Source organism: Amia ocellicauda, chromosome 17, assembly GCF_036373705.1.
Source record: "Amia ocellicauda isolate fAmiCal2 chromosome 17, fAmiCal2.hap1, whole genome shotgun sequence".
In the NCBI taxonomy this organism is placed as follows: Eukaryota; Metazoa; Chordata; class Actinopteri; order Amiiformes; family Amiidae; genus Amia; species Amia ocellicauda.
Genome location: NC_089866.1, coordinates 16598793 through 16619677, shown reverse-complemented (window position 1 = coordinate 16619677; position 20885 = coordinate 16598793). Strand labels below are relative to the sequence as shown.

General features: G+C 39.9%; 1 protein-coding gene across 2 annotated transcripts; it reads left to right on the top strand.

Moving 5' to 3' along the window:
- The first annotated feature begins 2683 nt into the window (after nt 1-2683).
- On the top strand, nt 2684-17715 carry chfr (checkpoint with forkhead and ring finger domains, E3 ubiquitin protein ligase). Of its 2 annotated transcripts, none has more exons than XM_066688821.1 (17): nt 2684-2737; nt 8259-8358; nt 10047-10156; nt 10397-10456; nt 10619-10819; nt 11331-11492; nt 11609-11783; nt 12074-12228; nt 12412-12574; nt 12747-12889; nt 13306-13422; nt 13668-13751; nt 13982-14052; nt 14238-14325; nt 14767-14874; nt 15093-15165; nt 15657-17715. In XM_066688821.1, exons 2-17 carry the CDS (start codon nt 8354-8356, stop codon nt 15697-15699), a joined length of 1758 nt encoding a protein of 585 aa, XP_066544918.1. In that variant the 5' UTR covers nt 2684-2737; nt 8259-8353; the 3' UTR covers nt 15700-17715. The 2 variants fall into 2 exon arrangements, with proteins under 2 accessions (XP_066544918.1, XP_066544917.1); XM_066688820.1 differs by lacking the exon at nt 2684-2737 and adding an exon at nt 5583-6278.
- The last annotated feature ends 3170 nt before the right edge of the window (nt 17716-20885 follow it).

Below are 20885 nucleotides of genomic sequence, written 5' to 3'. Positions count from 1 at the left end.
AGGGTTTGTGTTCATTTTAAAAAAGGCATATGAAAGTGCCTTTAAAGGAACTCAGCCTTAAACAGTTGGTTATCTAGCCCTGCTCTTGCCTACCCTGTTCTTCTTTCAGTGTTTGACTGTGGTGTTGATGGCAAGCTATTTAACACATCAAAACAACAAGCAGCACTATCAAGCAGGTCCTCACTGGAGCCCATCCTGTGCCACGGAGAATGCGTCTTATCTCTCATCTCCTTGTTTATTTAGTTGGGGAGAACATGCGCACATTCTCCAGGCTCATACCGCACTGTAGGTTAGCGTCACAATGACAGATAGATTGCATCGGAGGGGAAAAGAATCTGTTTAACGCTGATTGTGCTGGAGGGGACCCAGACGGGCCTGGAGGCAGCAGTCATGTGGAAAAGGAGATTGTAGCTGCACAAGAAACCTGTGATTGACATTGAAACTGAACCATCTGAACTCATCTTTATGCACGTACCGTTGCTTTGGTGTACAATGTATAGTTCTAACACACTTTCCTGGAAAGTTGGCAAAATAAGCACATTGTCTCACTAAGACCTGTAGCTCCGAGACATGTGTGACGAATAACATGCTTGCACACCAGCTACACTGTCCCAGAACCTGTCGAGTTTCTTGCCCGTGCTTGAACAGTGACAGCCAACAGGTAAGACATTGGCAACCTATGCTGGCAGCGTCCCTCTGCAGTGCTTGTAGAGAGAGGAATGTGAACATGGAGTCCTCTGTGCTCGGGCACAAAACCACCACCACTAATTGCAACCTGGGCCTTTGCCTTTCATCTGTACTTCCCTTTCATTAGCACGAAATAAAAATGTCAATTAAAATAAGCATGCAGACAAGGAGGGGGGGAGCATAGTGGTACATGTGTTTGTCATCTGCAAAGAGCGTTTCTAGAGAAATGAGGGAGAGTTAACAGGGTGGGGTGGGTGAAGACTGGAGGAAGCAGATAACACAAATGTAGAAGGTAAAATGGTCATGCAACTGTGGAGAAGGTATTGCTCAAGCCCAGCTGTTTACTACAAGTTCTCAAATTGTCCTCAAGGCCAGGGTGAGGTACTGGGGTTTAGGGGTGAAGGCACTATGAAAGGCAGTGCAGTTTTTTTTATTTCTTTTTTGTTACTTTTTTGACTTACCATCCAGGAATGTTTTCTTTTTTAAATACACATTAAAGGCCATAAGGTACTTGAGGACAACACATATCTCTGTATAATTATGATTATTATTATTATTATTATTAAGGAAATAGTACTGCAGGCCAAACTAAATTATACTCCTCCTGTTCCAAGCCACAATCTTCTTTCTTCCTGTGAACGAGTTTTAAATTAGAAGTTTAAATGTAGCATAATTACATATCTGAGGATATTATGAAATCCAATATTACAATGCATGTCATTTTATTTGCGTGTAATCTTTTGCACCCAGGCTTACAGGCATTTTCAAAGGGCACGCTCAAGGCTTTAAATGTTAAAACATTTAAAAATGAAATGGCTCTCGGCTCTGTTGTCTTTGATTTGCAGTGCGAGATCTGATAGTAAGGAGAGGCCCAGGGGATTTGCAGCTTGTGATCTCTTAGGGTCTTTGTAATGAGTGAATTTGGCAGAAATAGTAGAGAGAGATGCGTCTTTTGCACGTGTGTAATTTTAATTAGGGTGGGAAACGTACGTGAACTAAACTGAAAACATCCATGTGCCACTGTGCTCTTTTTAAAACCTTGCATTGTTTTATTATATTCGTTTTTATTATTATTTTGAGTCCCTAAGGGTCCACTGGGCAACGGAGAGAATCTGTAGTGGAACAAGTGCTACCCCTAGTGGCGCTTTCTTGGCAGTGCAGGGACGACAACACCTCGGGCAGCTTCTGCGTTCCTGCAGATAAGTTAACCTTGTGATAAAATGCTAATGCATGATGAATGTTGTGTTAATTAGACATGGCCTTTCACAATTAACTAAGAGGACATCCAGAAGCAATTAACCGAACTCAGGAAAGATCATTTAGGAAAGCAGAAAGGGAGCTTATCACACTTCCACGGGGGTCCCATTTGACAACATTAATGTTCATTTCTCAATTTATTTATTTAATTACTCGTTTGATGTTGGATGGAGCGCACACAATATAATCCAAGATCATTTTTCCAGTTAAGCGTTGACTGACGGCGGAGAGGACGTTTAAAGCAAAGGATGGCGTGTTTATCTTTTTATCCCCCTGTAGGATTTCCACATTATATAATGCTACCAGTTTAAAGGGAAGAGTCTTAACATAGAGGACGCACACTACAGGATGTATGTGTATGTGTGTGTACATTGTTTTTAATGATATGATAACACAGTTAAATTGGCACACCATGAACTGACTGCATGCTCACAGGGGTTTTTCATTCTCCCAGTTAAAGGGTTACTTTTTAGAGAGACAGCTAACAATGAGAAATGAGTGCATTAGTGTTAAGAGGCCCCTGCACTCATCAGCTTCCACTTTAACCATTAATAATGCACTGCAGAGTAAACGGGGGAATTGCAGAGATTAGTCCTGCATTAAGGAGTCATTTGCAATTTCTATTAAAGCAGCAGTTTGGTATTTCTCTAATCAGACAGATTAGTGTGGTTGTAATTGAAGTTTATAAAATCTTAAATGATACAGGGAAGGTTACCTCAAGTTACTATTTCACATGGTGCCAAACACTGCAGAAGTTCTCTGTTTTAAGCGGAGCGGCACACTTTGGAAGTAGGTAAGTCTAGCCCCTGAGGTAAACAAAATGAGCTGTGGGGGGCGGCAGGGACAGAGACAGATAGTAGTAACCGAAGTATCAATTTAAATGCGTTTCTCTGGCAGTGTACTAGCTTCAGCACTCAATCAGACTATGCTGACCACATTTACTGGGGCCATGGGCTGAAGAAAGAGCCAGTTTATAAATCATTGACATGCCAAAAGACACACACACACACACACACACACACATGATTTTAATGCATATAACCTCCTGCTGTGAGAATGCATCTGCCTACTGAAGCAAAGTAGATAATACCAATCAAAACATTAAGTGATGAAGATAAACAATACATAGATTTACTTCAGGCAAGCCCCAAACTGGTTTCAGTCACATGACACTACTTCCAACCAGCACTGTCCTGGTGTCAAATATTTCAACATTTGCATTCTTTGCTGCATTCACAGCATTTATTTAACTTGCAGATAAAGTAAGAATAAACAGAGTTCTCTGAATGAAAGATTTATCCTGCAGAAGGGAAAAAAAAAATCTCTTCTCTTGGGGGTATTTACTGTGAAACATGCATAATGTACATTTTGAGCATATTCCATAAGGATCTCTCCATAGCTTTTACTGGAGTATTCCTAATGAATAAACCACAAAGGTATTTGTTTGAATTTAAAGAGATTGTAACAAGACATTCCCATGGCATACAATTAGCTGTCCTCTTCCCCCTTACCCACACTACAACTGTACCGGTTTTGTCAATGGTCCCCTGAGCGGCATTCTGGGTATTTATTTATTGATCATATGCGGCTGATTGATAAGCAAGTCATTTCTAGATAGTCATCTCTCATGATCAGTGCTGAGCCATGTCAATGGAGGCAAAAGGAATAGGTCTTTGATCCGGGAGAAAAAAAAATCTCATACTGTAATGTAGGAACAGGGCAAATGTGGTGTAACAGTTTTACAGCAGAATTACCAGTGTTCACACACAAACAAAAGAAGCTCATTCTGAGCACAACACACACAAGATTTGAGTTTTTCTGCTCATTAAAACTATAATGAGAAGTCATCGTGTTAATTAGCCTACATAGGTATCCTTTTTTTCCCCACTCTGAAATTCAATGGAGATTTCCCCAGTAATCTGCTCGGGACTAATACTGCTGGCATAAACAGCAGGTCTGCAGTGCTACCGAGCTCCCTCTCCCACCTGGTAAGTGTCATTTAAACATCCAAAGTGATGACATCAAGCTCTCGCAGTGGATTGCCAAGCAAGTACAAACAGACAAGGAGTGAGATTAAACAGTCTGTCACTCTCTTATCTGGCCCAGGCACAGACGGAGCTGCAGTGACCTCAAGCCCCCTCAGGGACCCTCCATCCAATTTAAAAGCCAATGCAGTGAGCTGACGCCCAGTGGGCTGACGAGAATTGCCCTTGTCAGCGGAGAAATAGCTTCCCTGAGCCTCACGCTTGACGTATGCGTCTGCACTACCTGATCTACTGGATTTGTGTAGAAGTCTGGCCCGTGTCTACGCTGTGTGTGGAGGAATGCAAGAATGAAGAGCAAGCGCTTTCTTTCTCTTCCAAGAGATTTACAGAAACACTCCCTCTGTACCGCGTGGATTTTTCTAACAAGCTACTTCTCCCAAGTGAAAATTAGCAGTGGCTATCCCTAATCCGCCACCAACGTCCTCTTCTTGCGGCAGACGCGCGAGTCAACCGTTCTGATCTTACCCCATCTCAGTCTTTGACTTTTGGGCTCAGATCTAGTGTGTAACCTTTTCTGGTCATAATCTCTGGTGCTTAATCACCTTTGGAGTCCTGCATGCTGTTTTAGCTCAATTCTCAACAGCCAAGGCAGGCAAAGAAAAAACAAACACACACATAGCTCCCAATCATCAAACGCTGTACTACCACAGGCACAATGGCACAAACCCTGAGTGCGATATTGATCATTTTGGGTTAGATGATTGCAAAGTCATGCACCATGACCTCCACCCAACCATCCACCCAGAGCAACGGCACTGCTGAAGATTGGCGCAAATGATTTCCCTCTGTTTACACTTATATGAATATAAGAATATAAGAATATATGATCAGTAAATGTGTTGATGAAATCGCTCAAGCCACAGTCAAGCCCTGCTGTGGAGAGTGGAGGTAAACGGGTCTAACTGTGATTTGGTTTCTTCCACCCATTGACAGTTTCCAAATAATCATTTTTTCTTGGTCATTTTTGTATTTATTTAATGACTGTCTGGTCCCCAAGGCATTGTTTTCCCATTCTTGTGGCAAATGTTGATTTATTTCACTGTGTTTTGTGTTCAAACCAAACGGGCACTGTTGCATTTTAAATGTATATGTCCACAAGGAAATTGGCATTTGCTGCATTGACATTTACTGTTGTGGCCTCCTTGGAGCGGTTTATAGAAGGGAAATGTTGCAGATATCCATTAAAAGACAAACAAAACTGATTTTTTTTTCCTCTATTGACAAGGCAGAAAAATCAATAAAAATATAAAATACGCCGCTTTTTAATTCCAATTTAACAACACCATGTTTACCTTTCATCTAGTTTGCGTGGCTTTTATTTTTCATATTACAGAGGGACATCCATCAAGGTAATGTGCCCTTTAGCAACTCTAGTTTGTGCATAGTTTATATTCGCCACTTACAAGCCATGTTAGCACTTTTTTAATTCATATTTTGAAGTGTATTTTCCCTCACCTTATCTTGAAGTCAATCCTTCGTGTGTAACCCCCTGTCAGGTGGTACATGCCCTCACCAAACATGGCCTCCTCCACACCGGCTTCATTCCCCCACTCCACACGCCCCGCCCCTCCCCGATCAGCTGATGTCTGTAAATACCTTTGGTTGCCAGGAAGTGCGCGAATATCTCCCGAAGCTGCAAAAGAGGGGACTTTTGTCAAGAATACATCAAAGGAGAAACAAAGATGCGGCTGAGTTTCGTGTAGCATCACCCTCCTCGCCCGGCTGCCTGCTACGACGGCCCTCATCTATCGAAGTTAAAATATCTGGGCGTTAGTTTCGGTAGCCAGTTCTCGCAGACAGACCCTCGATAATTGGGAAGCGGCCTGGAAAAGAAACCAACAAAAAAAAAATAGCATGTAAACTCCAGCATCGTTTTGCATATATTGTGTACTTGATGTGCTCGTAGTTGCGATTGTGTGCGCATCGGAGGGACAGCCCTGTCACCGGACTGTGCTCATTCAGGGAAAAAGAGGGGAAAAGAAAGTACAATCCGACTTCAACATGACCCGTTGATTTGTTGTTGTTGTTGAGTTTGAATAACTAGTTTCACCCCGGCCATAGCGGTGCCTCCTGGTTCAGCCCTTTCCTCCCGGGTGTCTTGTGCTAAGGATGCTCAGGGCAGCGCTTTAAAGGCTGGGGGTCTGAACTGGTGTGTGCATTGTGTTGCCGCAAGTGTGATGGAGAACAGGGAGCGCAGTCAGCCGTGGGGGAAGCTGGTCAAAGTGGACTCGGGTTCACACTCCGAAATACTGCTGGTCAACAGAGAGTGCACCATCGGCAGGAAGAAGGGTGAGTGCATTTTCTCATCAGCTACCCACCCTTGCAACGCGTACGACCCCTTCCCAGATCAAATGCACCAGTCAGAGGGTAGAGAGAGAGTCTGCGGACCTGTTGTGCGTGGACGCAATTGTGCTTCCCGGTTACATCCTGCATCCACATCGACGCGCTTCTCCATTAGTGGGATCTATCGTTCTTTTCTTTCTTTCTTTCTTTCCACTTCACTTCCTGTAAAATCTGTTTCAGTGAAGGAAAATAACTTGACAGATTGTAGTGGGTGAACAATTGATAGACTCCCATCTTTTAAAGTCTAATCAAGAAATAATCAAATCAGCATATTGGACCAGGGGATACATTTGAGAAAAATAATTGTATCCATTTTTTATTTTTTGACGACTGAAGCTGTTGTGTGGATTGTTAAGATGCTTAAAACATGTTCTAAATGTAAATTGGCATTGTGAAATTATGTAATTTCTATTAAAGCAGTTATCAAAACTATATATATATATATATATATATATATATATATAATTTTTGTTTTACTCATCTTCCACTAAAAGCAACATGTATTGCAATACCAGCAAAGAACATTGAGCTGTCTGTGTTGTTGTGAACAGCACATGGTATGCATGGATAATTATATTTTGTAGTGTTTTTTGATTTGCTACATCCCCCCCAAAAAATCAACAAACCTAAATAACAAACCCTACTTTTTCATATGTATGCTCATAATGTATGTTGCATTTATATTTGTTTGTGTGTGTGTGTGTGTGTGTGTGTATATATAACAATAGAAATGATAATTTAGCACATGCATATTTCTGTTCACAGGAATTTCCCAAGGTTTACAATTGCTGTCTTCAGCTCTGTAAACTTTAGGCACCCACCCATTATTAACAAAGGGGGTCTATGGCGAACATGTGTGCAGAATATTAAGTAGTTTTTTTGTTTTGTTTTGTTCAAGGACAGGGAGAAAGCCACAAAGGTTGTATCTTTGAGCTTCTGTCTTCGTCCAGCCTATTATGTAGCATTTCATTAGTCTGGGTTTCAATTCAGAGCCGCTTAAGGGTAAATTAAGATGCAATACTTCACAAATGCCCTGAATTTTAAAGGGAAAATCAGTCCAGGTTTTCCAGTTTCTCCTCCTAACCTGAGTAGACGTGGTCTAATTGTGAAATTAAATGGTAGTGACATGGTAGTGGCTTAAACGCCTGCTTCCTGTTGGTTTGCAGGAGTTTATTTGGCACAGTAAGTTTTGTAATTAAGATGACAATCTTTTAATATCTTTTAAAATGTGCAATCTACACAAGATATTTTTCAGTCCACTTTTCCTGGTTTTTAGGTTTATTTAGTCTGAATGTAGGTCTTTTAAAAAAAAAAAAAAAAAAAAAAAAAGCATAAACAAAATAACTTAATAGGTTTGATTTTTCAAATGTATAGTATGGAAAACAATCGCACAAAGTGCTCACATGGGGTGTTACTGAAGGGGCTGGAGAGCTGCAGTATTTGCCCTTGCTGAAGGATAATTTAGTATTTGAAATGTAATGAGGCAGCACAGCGTGTCTAACATAGTTATTTTAAATTACAGCTAATACCCACTAATCTAACTTTAATTAAACAGTGTGTTAATTTAGATGCAGCAGTTTCATCTCTGGCACTTGTCAATGCTTTCCCCCCACCTCCATATTAAATTTGTTATACTAAGTGTATTGATTTGGATTTACATTGCCTGAAGTCCTGAAGATTAAAAGTTTTAAGACTTTGATTTTTGTTTTGTTTTTTTCCCCTCAGAATATTTTTTCTTTTCCTTTCTTTTTCATTTCCTTTGTTGTTTTTTTTAAGGATCTTAAGGGGGTGAATGGGAAATACCCACGTGTCTGTATCTTTCTTGAGTATGAATAAATCAGTATATCCCCGTAGAGGGGCTTTAATGAAATCAGCTAATTGTTTTTCCACAGTGGTAATTCATCAGCAGTTCTTGTCACTTTGCAGGCTGTGATCTTTCCTTTCCTGCAAACAAACTGGTCTCAAGTGATCACTGCAAAATTGTTCAGGATGAAATCTCAGGGGAAGTCTGGCTGGAGGACATGAGGTATGTTTGTGTGTTTAGGTGCTTCTTTTGTTGTCGTTTGCAGATTTGTGGAAATCTGTCTTTCTTTCTCTAGATTTATATTTCTAGATCTACACACACTTTTTAGTCAAACCATGTTTTGATGAGCCTAACTTGCAAAGAATTGTTCAAAATAATTGCTGTACTTTGCATTTTGAGGTAGTAATTAGTAGGTAGGAATTACGTGTAAAGTTGAAAAATAGGGTGGTTATTTTTTACATATTCTTAGACGTTATCTGATAAAAATGACTTCCTTGCCTTTGCTTTTTATTTTTAAGCTTACAGTAAGTTTCTCAATTTGGAAACCCTTTGTGATGTCCAGCTAGTATAGTCTTTATAAAGTGTCTGAAGGGCCATGCATGTGAAGTTCTGGCACTTTTTCCCAATGTGATTTGTGTCGGTGAAAGCACCAACTCCATTCAGTACTTGTTTACTTGCTAAAAGTTTAAATTGGGATTTGGGTGTTTGAGAAATATTATGATTTCTATTTGGTCTTTACTTAAAGGCGCATGGGAGTGTAGTCCTCCTGTATTAATTAAAGAAGCAAATCACTATGTGTTCTAGTGAGGCGGAGGGGGCGTCTTTATATCTGCTATATTAATGTTCAATTATATCGGTTATATTAATGTTCATTTTATTATAGTTCCACACATTAAAAATAAGTTCTGCAATGTAAGTTGTTTCATTTTTTTTTTTTTTTTGCCAGCAGTCTGTTTGTATGGTGAATTATTTGAAACCATGCCAGCCAACTTAATTGAAATTGTAAACTAACTAGCTTTTGGATAATGAAGCTGCTGGCAGCACAGGGGAATCAAAGAGGCCAGTGTGTTACAAACTGCTGAATCGTCAAGATACAGTGCTTCAGGCTGCTTCTCTGTTCCCCCCAAAAAAACCTCTCGGTGCGCACTGTAATAACTCATTGTCTGCTCTTGCATTAACTACTTCTAAACGGAGACAAAGGGGAAATCTGCAGAACGCAGGTGATATTTCCTTTGTGGAATGTGTGTAATTTAATATTCATAGCTAATTAACCTCAAGGAAAACAATTCGGATCGTATTTTAAACAACTGTGCAAAACTTGACACTTAAGCACTGGTTAATGCTCGTGGATTGCTGTGATCTCGCACTAATTTAACACATCTGGAGAGATGTATTCCCTGTTTAATACTCCCTCGATGAATTGCTGATATTGTTTTTAATGACACAGTAATCAGGGATAACAACAAAAATCTGAATCAGCAGTACAACACTTGTGTGTGTGTGTGTGTGTTTATAATTGTATATTTACCAAGCCTGATTTTTTTTTTTTTTGTTCCTGTGGAAAAGCAATAAAGTGAAAGCAAAACTGAATGAATGCAGAAAGACATTAGCCATTTATTTGGGGGTTGAGGTTTCATTCAGTTTAACTGCATGAGAAAAACTGAACCATGTTATAAACCACAAATCCGAGTTTGGCCAAGACATTCCCAGTCCGTACAAAGTGACAGCTAAGTACCATACTTTGTGTGGACTGTCTTGGCCAAACTCGGATTTGTGGTTTAAAATGTGGTTCCATTTTGCCTAATGTGTTTCTCCCAGTTTTGTTTCCACTTGATTGGCATGAGTGATAATATGGATACTGAAACAGATCAGATTTCCTCATGGTTTATTTTCGGTTTGCCTTCCATCAGCACCAATGGGACCGTGATCAATATGTCAAAGCTGGTGAAGAGACAGATGTACCCGCTACAGAATGGAGATGTGATCTACTTTGTCTACCGGAAGAATGAGCCAGAGCAGAGTTAGTATCATGTTTATGGCTAATGAATTATGTATTTTTCTTGTTCTTTGTTAGTTTGGTACTATAGACAACAACATTATAGTATTAGAAATGGATATCTAATAATAAAATAAGTATGGGTGTACACTCATAAAAAATACCATAAATTAATATGCTACAGTTTGCATACATTGCAATATAATGGCAAAACTCTGCATGTCTCATTATTTCCATCCCTGATGACTGATTCTTTGTTTGCAGATGTTGCTTACGTGTTTCAGTCTATTGTCACTGAACAGCCACATATCCGGGACGCCTCTGGTGAGAAACCCATATAATACGTCTGTAAAAAGATACTTGGCCTTTTTTTCTGCTGTAATTGTCCCATATAAACAATAAAGGAGTAAAATGTCCAAGATGTGTTGAACTAAACAAATGGAGCTTCCATGCCTGCATTGACAACTTCTTTGATGTGCAATACAGATACAGATACAGATGTCCCATCTTCTGAGAGCTTACAAGGTTCACTGGAGATTGCCAGTGTGGAGACTGTAGCTGTCCTCCCCACGCAGCCTCCCCTGCAAGCCCAGGAGGAGCCCCAGCCCTCCACCTCCACGTCTGATCCCTATAATGTGTCGGGTGCTTGTCCCGCAGGGGCGGCCCCCCCACAGCCCTCTGTTTCAGGTATGGGAGGGGAGGAGAGGAGAGTGCACAGACATTAACTTGGAACTTTTTCAAGATTCAGAAAATATGACAATGCTACATTCTGTTTGGGGACAAGTGACCTAGTGGTCTAAAACAATGTATAATGTAATATTCCTCCATTCAACCCTGAAATGTAGTTCATAAAGGTTCTGTGCATCTTTAAGTTGCTAGGCTAATTAATTGCCATATCTATATTAACTCAAGATTTGTATTAAGAAATATTAAAAAACGGAAAAACCAAAATTGGAAAATATTTTTATTTTTACATTTAATCATGTGTGTGTATATATATATATATTTTTTTTAAGTAAAAGTAAAGATATTAGGCATTCCTCCTGAACTATACATATGTTTACCAATCATTCTACAATTCTGTCCATAAATAAAGCCTATTCTTATTTTTTTTAAATAACTTAAATATTCTCATCTCACGTTTCACAAATTGTGGCACGCCTGTTCAGTGTCCTTCCTCACATGCTGCTCTTCTCAGGACCTGGGGGTGATCAGCTGATGAGCGCTGTGGATCCCGCTGTCGAGTCTCCGAACACAGGGGATCACGCCAAGACTGAAGTGGCACCAGCCGAGTCCCCCGTTGCCTCCGCACTGAAGGAGGCCAAAGAGGAGGAGCCAGAGAGAAAGAGAAGGAAAACAGGTGAACCCAGTCAGTCCCTTTCTGGTAGTTTATGATCTTCCCGTTGTTAGCTTACAGTTTCAACTGGATCTCCAGTAACGCCTCTTTAACATGGCTTTCTCTTTTCCCCCTTAAAGACCAGGAGGATCACTTTAGCGCAGCCAATCCTGAAGTCAGTGAAGTGGACGGCACCCCGAAGGTGACTGCGGACCCCTGTGTGGGAAAGGGTAAAACTGGGGAGCACAAAACGGACAAGATGGAAGAGTCCCTCACCTGCATCATCTGCCAGGATCTCCTGCACGACTGTGTGAGGTAAGATTTGTACGGCACAGTGCATTGAACAGACACTTCACATCCAGCATTGGGGCTGGCACAATTCACAGCTCTATAAGAATGGCATTTTAGACTGAAAAGGCATATATAAATATGGATATACAGTAGGCCGTTATTCCTGACTTAATGGAGACTGAGCATTAAAACCGCAATAAAAAGTATTTCATAATGTGCTTCAGTTCCAGTTTATGTTTGATACATCATGTCTGTAGAGGCTGCAAGAAAGTGTCAGACCGTAGTCAGACCGTAGTTTTGCATTTCTTGCCCAGCCTGCAGCCCTGCATGCACACGTTCTGCGCAGCCTGCTACTCGGGCTGGATGGAGCGCTCCTGTCTGTGCCCGACCTGCCGCTGTCCTGTGGAGCGCATCCGCAAGAACCACATCCTCAACAACCTGGTGGAGGCCTACCTGCTGCAGCACCCAGGTACTCGGCGCCAGAGGGAGGGGCGGCTGTACGCTCGATGACTATCATGGCTTTAGATGGTGTCAAATCAAATCCATCGGTTCCTGCAGAAGAAGTAGAGATGTCTTTATTATTTTTTCATTGCTTTCGGCATCTATAATTTTGTCAGCCCTCGCGTTCACTCCCCCTCGTGTTCCCTTCCAGAGAAGTGCCGCAGCGACGAGGACCTGAAGAGTATGGACAAGAGGAACAAGATCACTCAGGACATGCTGCAGCCAAAGATCGAGCGCACGTTTTCGGACGAAGAGGGCAGCTCCGATTTCCTCTTTGAACTTTCTGATGCCGACAGTGAATCATCTGACATCAGGTGAGCTCATCTCCGAATGCATCAGTTTGGTTGACTTCCCCTGCCTCCCATATCAGAGAGGTCCCATTCAGTTATTTCAGTTCAGTTAAGTGTCCAGGTTTGAGTACTTACCACTTCAGACTGTTTCCAAGATTTTTTCCTGCCCTCTGACTAATACGATGCTTGTGTTCAGCCAACCCTTCGTGGTGTGCAGACAGTGCCCAGGTTACAGGAAGGACCCTGTCCAGATCCCTGGGGTCTCAACACCGTCCCAAGAAGATGGGGGTGTCAAGCCATCAGGAGAAATGCCTTCCACCTCTGCTAATGTTCCTGCAGGTACAGTTCAAACTCGGGACACACACACACACCCACACACCAGTTTAACATGTACTTCATCTTTTAAGTGTCGTCTTTGCTTTTAAAATGTAAAGGGGGTTCGGGGCTTGGGTTGTGCGTTTCATGTGTGTCCTTACATCCGCACCTGCTCTTCACCAGGGAGGAGCGTGAAATGGGTTGAATGGAGTGAAAAATTAACTAATTAAGACCTGCAGGGGGAAGGAAAGCCTTGTGGCCTTTATGGACTGGATTCAAGGAGCGCTGCTTTGTAGTGCGCAAGCTTGAAAAAGATCTAGGTCACCTATTCGAAAATTAAAAATTTAAACCAGAATACTTATAGGTGTGAGTGGAAGGTACAAACCAATGAGAACCTGCACATGGTAATCGGTTTATTGTTGCTGCCTTCTGTGTTTCAGCCATCCAGGAGTATACCTGCATGCCACAGGGAAGCCATGTCATCTGCACCTGCTGCTTGCAGCCCATGCCGGATCGAAGAGCTGAGCTCAATGGCCAGCAGCAGTCCGTGCAGCAGTGTGAGTACTGGCGCTCCCAGCAGCTCTGTGGCAGCCTGGCATCCATCTTCACACTGTTGTTCTTTTAGAGGAGCGTCTGCCATTTTGTTTTTTCTTCAAGTGTCTTAAAATTCCCAGAATATGTTGATTGACTAAGTAAGACCAGTCTAAGGAATGTCTATCGTTAGTATGACTTATAGACCAAGTCTTTGTCTTAGTATAATTATGTTTATGCAACCCTGGTGATGATGTGCTTTGTTCTGCAGGTACGGTGTGTCAGCGGCCCTTCTGTCACATGTACTGGAGGTGTAATCGGGTGGGGTGCCTGGGCTGTCTAGCGCATTTCAGCGGTAGGTCTCTCAGCCAAGCTTATTTTCACATTTCAATCAAGAACATTTGTTGGTGGTGGTGGTATTGTATTTTTAAACTAAATTAAGTTAAATCTGCATTGGAACACAAATGTATCCAACTAGTGTCATTTGTATGTTTTTGCCATCAGATAGTTTTAATTGTCAGCTTTGGGGCTGTAAGGAACGTATTTATTTTCATTCCCTCACCATGCATCTTTTCATCTTCTTAGACCTCAACCTCACTGAAAAATGCTTAGACGGAGCCCTCAACAGCAATAACTATGAGTCTGACATCCTTAAGGTATACCTTCTGTCTTGTCCTGTTTTGCCTTTCTTGTTTTCCGTGCTTATTTAAAAAGCTCCCTAGTTGAGCAGAGATTTGATTTAGATTGATTTAGTTAAATGCTTCAGAAGAAAGGACAGATTTGATTGTTAAAATCAAACCGAATTACTTCCTCCAAAAAAGTTCTCATTTCCCTCTTCTAGAATTACTTGGCTTCCAGAGGGATGTCATGGAAGGATATGCTACAAGAAAGCCTTCAGGCGCTACAGCAGGGATCGTTTTATTTGTCAGGTGAGTAGAGACGAAATTATTATGCGCATTGAACTGCTTTACAACCAAATGTGTTGCCTCCCCGGAGCAGTTTGTACAAGAGAACCTCTGATACAGATCTATTGACAGTTTCCACCTATTTATAGCTGGGGACTATTTTGCTACTTAATATGTTGTGAATATTCAGACCACGTGAAGACCAAAAGTAGAGGCAGTGTGTTACAGTATCGCAAAAAAAATAATATAAGCTCTTAAATACCTCTGTTTGAATCAGTTATTGGCTTTGTGTCCTTCCTCACATGCTTACAGAAAGTGTATATTTGCAAGCAACAGCTGAGTAAATATTTAGACTTGAAATCCATCTATACAAGAGCATTTCTAAGCACCACTTTTTCAACAGTGCATATTATAAATGGCAGTAATACAATGAATTGGGGGACTAACATCCTCCTTTCTTCACAGACTATCATATCACAGGCAGCGCTGTTGTGTGTTACTGCTGTGGATTGCGGGCGTTTAAGGAGCTGGCCTATCAGTACAGACAAAACATTCCTGCTGCAGAGCTGCCAGGTGTGTCTGTTCGAACACCCTCTGACTGTGTGCCATTGCCGGTGTCGACCGTTTATTCAATATACTTTTTGAGATGGAATTGGCTTTCTGGATTAAATGCATTTCACATTCTAAATGCCTGGAATGACATTTATTGAATGGCTGTGATGAAAACTGCAAGAAAAAAAACTAACTGTGAAAGATACAAAATTAAATGTTCCCGTGTCTTCTCATTCCAGCTGCTGTGACATCCCGACCTGACTGTTACTGGGGACGCAACTGTCGTACTCAAGTGAAAGCGCACCATGCAGTGTAATTTACATATCATTTATTCAAATTAATTCTTTAAACATATTTTTTTCTGATTTAATATTCCATTATATAGTTATTGGATTTTTTAAATATGTATAACTTTAAAATTGCATACGTAGACCAACATTTTCGTCTGATTAAAAATTCATGATTGAAGTTAAATTTTAAAAATGTTTTCAAATGAATGTTACAGCAGTGAAATATTTAGGTTCAATGCAGGCTTTCTGCTTTTGACGTGCTGTTCACTGTATGCAACAGTAGAGGGGGCTAACGCTCTGTCTCGCTCACATAAGAGAAGCTTTGTCGACCCATTTTTAAAAGCCCAGTGAAACCACCATGAGGACAGCTCTTCACTTGAAGGGTCTATGCAATCTTTACTCTAGCCACCACTTATTTTACATCTGCAAGTGGCTTACAGTGATGCAATGCTAGCTGTGATCCCTTAAAACACCTTCAAAATGAATGCTAATTATCCAATCTTCACCCTTTAGGAAATTCAACCACATCTGTGAGCAGACCCGCTTTAAGAACTGAGGAGCCGGTGGGATATTCTGTGTGACGTATTTAAGGAATCTTCTCCACAGGGTGCAAGCGGATGTTCAAGAGTGTGTTTCCAAGTTTACCTTGTCTTTTGAAGCAAAAGTGTAATTTGCAGTTTTGCAAAAAAAGAAAAAAGTTTGACCTCTTCCAGGGCAAACTGACAAGTCGTTGGTAAATAAGTAAAATGGCTAAATGTGATCGACTCACTGGCTTATATGTATTTGACATTAAATTACCCATATTTTGCTATATAAATTCCAGCGTTGGAAAATATCCTCTATGGTTATGAATTAAGTAAATGGTTTTTGAGTGGTAATCCTTATCTTATGGAATAAGTAGGATGCCACCACAGAAATGCAGCACAACTGTCCCACCATGACCTTCATGCAATTCTTTGTACCAGATATTGCACTTATTCTGTGAACCTTTGTAACCAAGGTGTCACTTACACTTGAACATCAATAGGATCAAAAGGATTTTATCTTTCTCCCCTAAATTTCAACTCAGTCTATGATTAAATTACAGTTATATCTGTGGGACCACAGTGGGTGTGGAGAAGATGTTTGCATTTGTACCTCGCTATTCGATAGTAGAAGCAGAACAGCCTGGCGAGTCTTTGTTTGATTTTGATATTATGATATCTGTGCCTGAAAGTTTCTCGATCGCAATGTCAAAGTGTGGATCCTTCTGCTAGTTTTATTAGTATGTGGTAGTAGAAGATTGCCAAGCATTTGTATTGCATATATATGATTTTTCCCTTTTCTTAGTACTGTGTTAAAGCCATGGAATATAGCAATTACCATAACTCATATTTTATTATGTTTATTCTTCTGTATTTCGCCCCCGTCATTTAATGGTTCTTCCCACCCGAAGCACATATTGCCGGTACCTCTTTAATCACTATTTGTGGCAGTATACTTCCTTTTGATTTTAGGATTATGTATGAATATATATATATTTATATATATATATAACTTCAGAAAGCTCCTATGCATTATTACTACCTGAGCTTTTTCCGCATATATTCTAATTATAAGAATTTCTACTAAGACGCTTGGATACTTGGATGCGTCTGATTTTTAGTGTGCTTAACTGCTCTTGGGGAAGGAAACTGAATCTGTATTTATTTCTGGAGAGAGAGATCAGTTTTCTGCCTTTTTTGTTTTATAGATGCGTCTTTTGATAGTTGCAAGAAGGCAGGGAGCCGTTTAGAAATGTATTATTGGCGGGCATTCCTGAGAGATTGGGTGTGATAATTGTGTACATTTATGCTGCCTGAACTACTGGGGAGGTGAATCATTTGTTAGTTCTAATTTCTGTAGGTTTTAGCTGATGCCTGAGGGCTCAGTTGTATGCTTTGCTTAGGATAATCAGTACACTATTAGACCAAGATGCAACAGGCAATAGCAGTTTCCTTTCTGTAGATGCAGAATCTTCTTGTGTAGGTTAATAGGAATGAGTGAATGTTTTTCTATCCATATTGCAATAGGTTCAAAGCTCTTTTCTCTTCCGTAGGGTTTATACAAAGCCAAGTGTGCTTGACTTGAGCATTACATCGTTCTAGTGTTTTCCTTATTTAGAAGTCTCTGCTTTGTATTTGACAAACTGCCTAAAAGCTAGTCATAAAACATCTCCTTAAACCTTCAGAAACGTGCCAATATTTTGTTTGTATTGTTATGGTTATTATTATTATTGTTGTTATTATTTGTTGGCTGCTTTTGTTTTTTCTAGTAAGTATTTCAGGGGGTGCATTTCTTTTAAGTCATACATTTTTAAGAAACATTTAATGTCTTAGAACTTATTTATATTCTGTTTTTCATAAGTTTGTGTTAGTATTGGCAGTTAAGTATTGAGTTTTAGAAACTCCCAATGTGTTTATTTTATATATATATATATATATATATATATATATATATATATATATATATATATATATATATATATATATATATTTTTTTTTTTTTTTTTTTTTTTTTTTTTTTTTTTTTTTTTTTTTTTTTTTTTTTTTTCCCCCCCCTACACCTGAGAAGGGTAGTCCTATGTAATATGAAATCATGATTCACCTTTTCAGCTACTAGGAGGAAGAAACAAACCACACTAGAATATCCACTTCCATTATTGTTCACTCTCGAGGGATGTCCTTCTTTGGTAAGCAATTGATCAGTGTGCTTTGTACAAAAATGGAAACCATTTTATGATACAACGTGAATCTGAAAACAAATGGGTAATGGAAAATCTATTTCTTGAAACTAAAAGAGTTGTATAATGTGCTTTCTACCCTATATCTTTCGAATACGTGTGTGTGGTAGTTTGGTCACGTGCTGCTGGATTTCATTGTGAACCTGGACAGACCGTGAGAGTGGAAACTGCTAATTTGGCAGCACTCTTCTCGTACAGGAGTGGCTTGAAATTTTAAATAAGGAAGAAGGGAAATGTTTTAATAAAAAAAATCAATGTGCTGAGAAACAGATCACTTTAGAAATCTAGCCTTATAAACTTTCTTAATCTCATGTAATACTGTACAGTTTTATAGGTTGTAGTGATACTTAATAGCATTTAATAGGACTAATTTCATGTAGGAAACTGACTTGGTGGTGTTAAAGTTGTGTTTTAGAGTTGTCGAGCAACAATGTGTGCAGGTCTGTGTCCCAGTCTTCAATCTAGTGCATCTTGCATTAAAGTGTCCACTTTCCCACCAATTCGATCGTTTCTGAACTTTTAGATGAATTGTGTTGATGTGGCAGAAACTCGTCTGAGGAAACCCTGGACACTGAAACAGTACATTACTGTGCCAGGCTGTAGGAGATGACCGATCTGAAGTTGCTTGATGGAAGTGGGAACATTTTTAGTCTTCTATGGCTATCATTGTCTGTTCAGTATTTTTGGTCTCGTCGTTTGGGGGGGTGTAGGCATAAATCAGACCCTTGAAATGAAATACTTTTGTGATTATGATCTAGTGAGTTTGAATGCCTTATACCTATTTTTTTTTTAGGATATGGGTTAAATCCATAGTCCAGCATTAGGAAGCAAAATCATGACTTGGCATCTGAATTTGGCACGCTGCTGTCTGTGCTGCGTTTTCATTCAACCCCACCATTTCACTGTTAAACGATTTAAGTGACAGTGCAACACTGTGTGTGTGTGTGTAACCGCATGTGTGTCAGTGGCACAGTGGCACTACCTGTGCCCAAATTTGTTTTTTGGGTGTCTTAATTCTCTCGTGCCAGCCCCTCGCACCGGCAGCTCACATTACAGCATTCCGTGGCAGATCATGCCAGACCCTTACCTCTCTTGAAAGCAGATCCGTTTTAGCTTTTTGAATTTTAATCATGTTGAGCAGAAGGGTGAGGTACAGTAAGCCAAGACATTTTTGAGTTGCTGATCAGGAACAGAAGTCCAAAGAGGCTTTGCAAACCGCATTACATTCCCTCAGATGGAAACCTTGTATTCCAGGGCAAATATTTTCTCCTTTGGAAGAAAAACTGGATTAAACTGCACTTTGTTCAGTGGAGGACCGGTAAATTCTACCTCATCAAAGCTAACAGTTATGGGTTGTTTTCTTGTTTTGTTTGTTACTTTTCTTAAAAAAAAAAAAAAAAAAAAAAGAATGTTCTTTGCAATTGTTTCATAAGGGTTTGATTTGTCTTGAGAACTGAGTGGGCATAGCAATGTAATTTAAATAAAATCAATGCCTTCAAGAGCTTTTAGTGCCTCGCCTGTACTAGCACTGCATAGAAAATAACTTGTTAGATTGGTAGGCTGAATATAAAAAGAGAAACTGTTTTGTTAACTGCACTAATAAATCTCTGCAAAAAAAAAAAAAAAAAAAAAAAAAAATCCTTTCTTGTGTATCAATTGTACATAAAACCTTCTCCCACACACACAAACTTTAAAATGTCTGGGTTTTGCTAAATAGTTGTCTTTCAACCCACGCCTATTGATCAGGAGAGCTGAATTCCAGCCCTTTCAATCCATTCGTCCATAGAGTTGTGGCACGCGATGCTTGTTCATTGTCTGGGTCGATTGTTTAGGTGATTACGGAGGTGGTTATATGAAAATGCCTGCGCTGGGTTAGATAGGATGGACTAACATTTGAATTGCCACTGCTATAGGCACGCAAAACTCAAAATCATCTTCCTCAAGAATGACCTTGTATTTAATGACGGCGAGTTGTCTGACCAGGACACAAACTAAACTGTACAGAAAAAAAAAATGCAACAAATAAACTTAAGATTGTTCCATGCAAATGTATTCTTAATTTGTAAAGTTAACTCTCCCCCCCTCTCAAAATATAATGTAATGTATATTAATACTAAGGGGAAGAAATCTACTGTCCTGTGCTGTGCCTCCTGTACTTGGCATTTGCATTCAAAGCTGCTCAAAGTTTATATGCAATATATCACTGGACTGATTACAAAAGCAGTGAAATTACAATTGTTTCTCACTTTCCCTTTTATAGTCCACTGACGGCTACAATTTTACTTTGTTTTGTGTGTGATGTCCACTTTGGATAGTATTCAAATCAATTTGATAACCTAAGTTTTAATCATTTTTTAAATTCTCAATCCAGTCTTTACGTCATAGGAATAATCTTTATTTGCTATGACAGCTGAGCAACTCTTCTGTCGAGCAGTAAGCTGGTCCAGCTCTTCATACCATTTCATGCCAATCGTGGGTTGGAGTCTCTGCTAAGTGGAGAAATTAATCTTGGCTGGGAAGAAAAAAATAAAAAAAACTGCAGGGAGCAGTGAACTGGCATCTGTGCTCTTAAAGTTTGGGAAGAAAAAAATAGTGTTAATTCTTATTACTCCGGTTAAGTCTTTACTTGTTGGTCCAGTAAAGTTTATGGAGAAATGCTAAACCACTATATACTCGGCCTAAAGAGGGAATTCCTGGCTTAAATTTATATGCAGAGCCATGTAGCCATGTCAGCATAATAATTATATATATATATATATATATATATATTATCTCATCACTATCGGCCTATATCGATCCACTGCTGGATGAAAGCCCCCCCAAGATGTTTCCACTTGATTCGATCTACGATCTACAGCAGCTTCTCTCATTTCCGTGGATCCATTAGATATCTTTCTTGGCCCATCTTTGCTCTGTTCTTGCAGTGTGTCCGGCCCACTGCCATTTCAACATTTTTGTTGTTTTAGTGATGTCACAACATT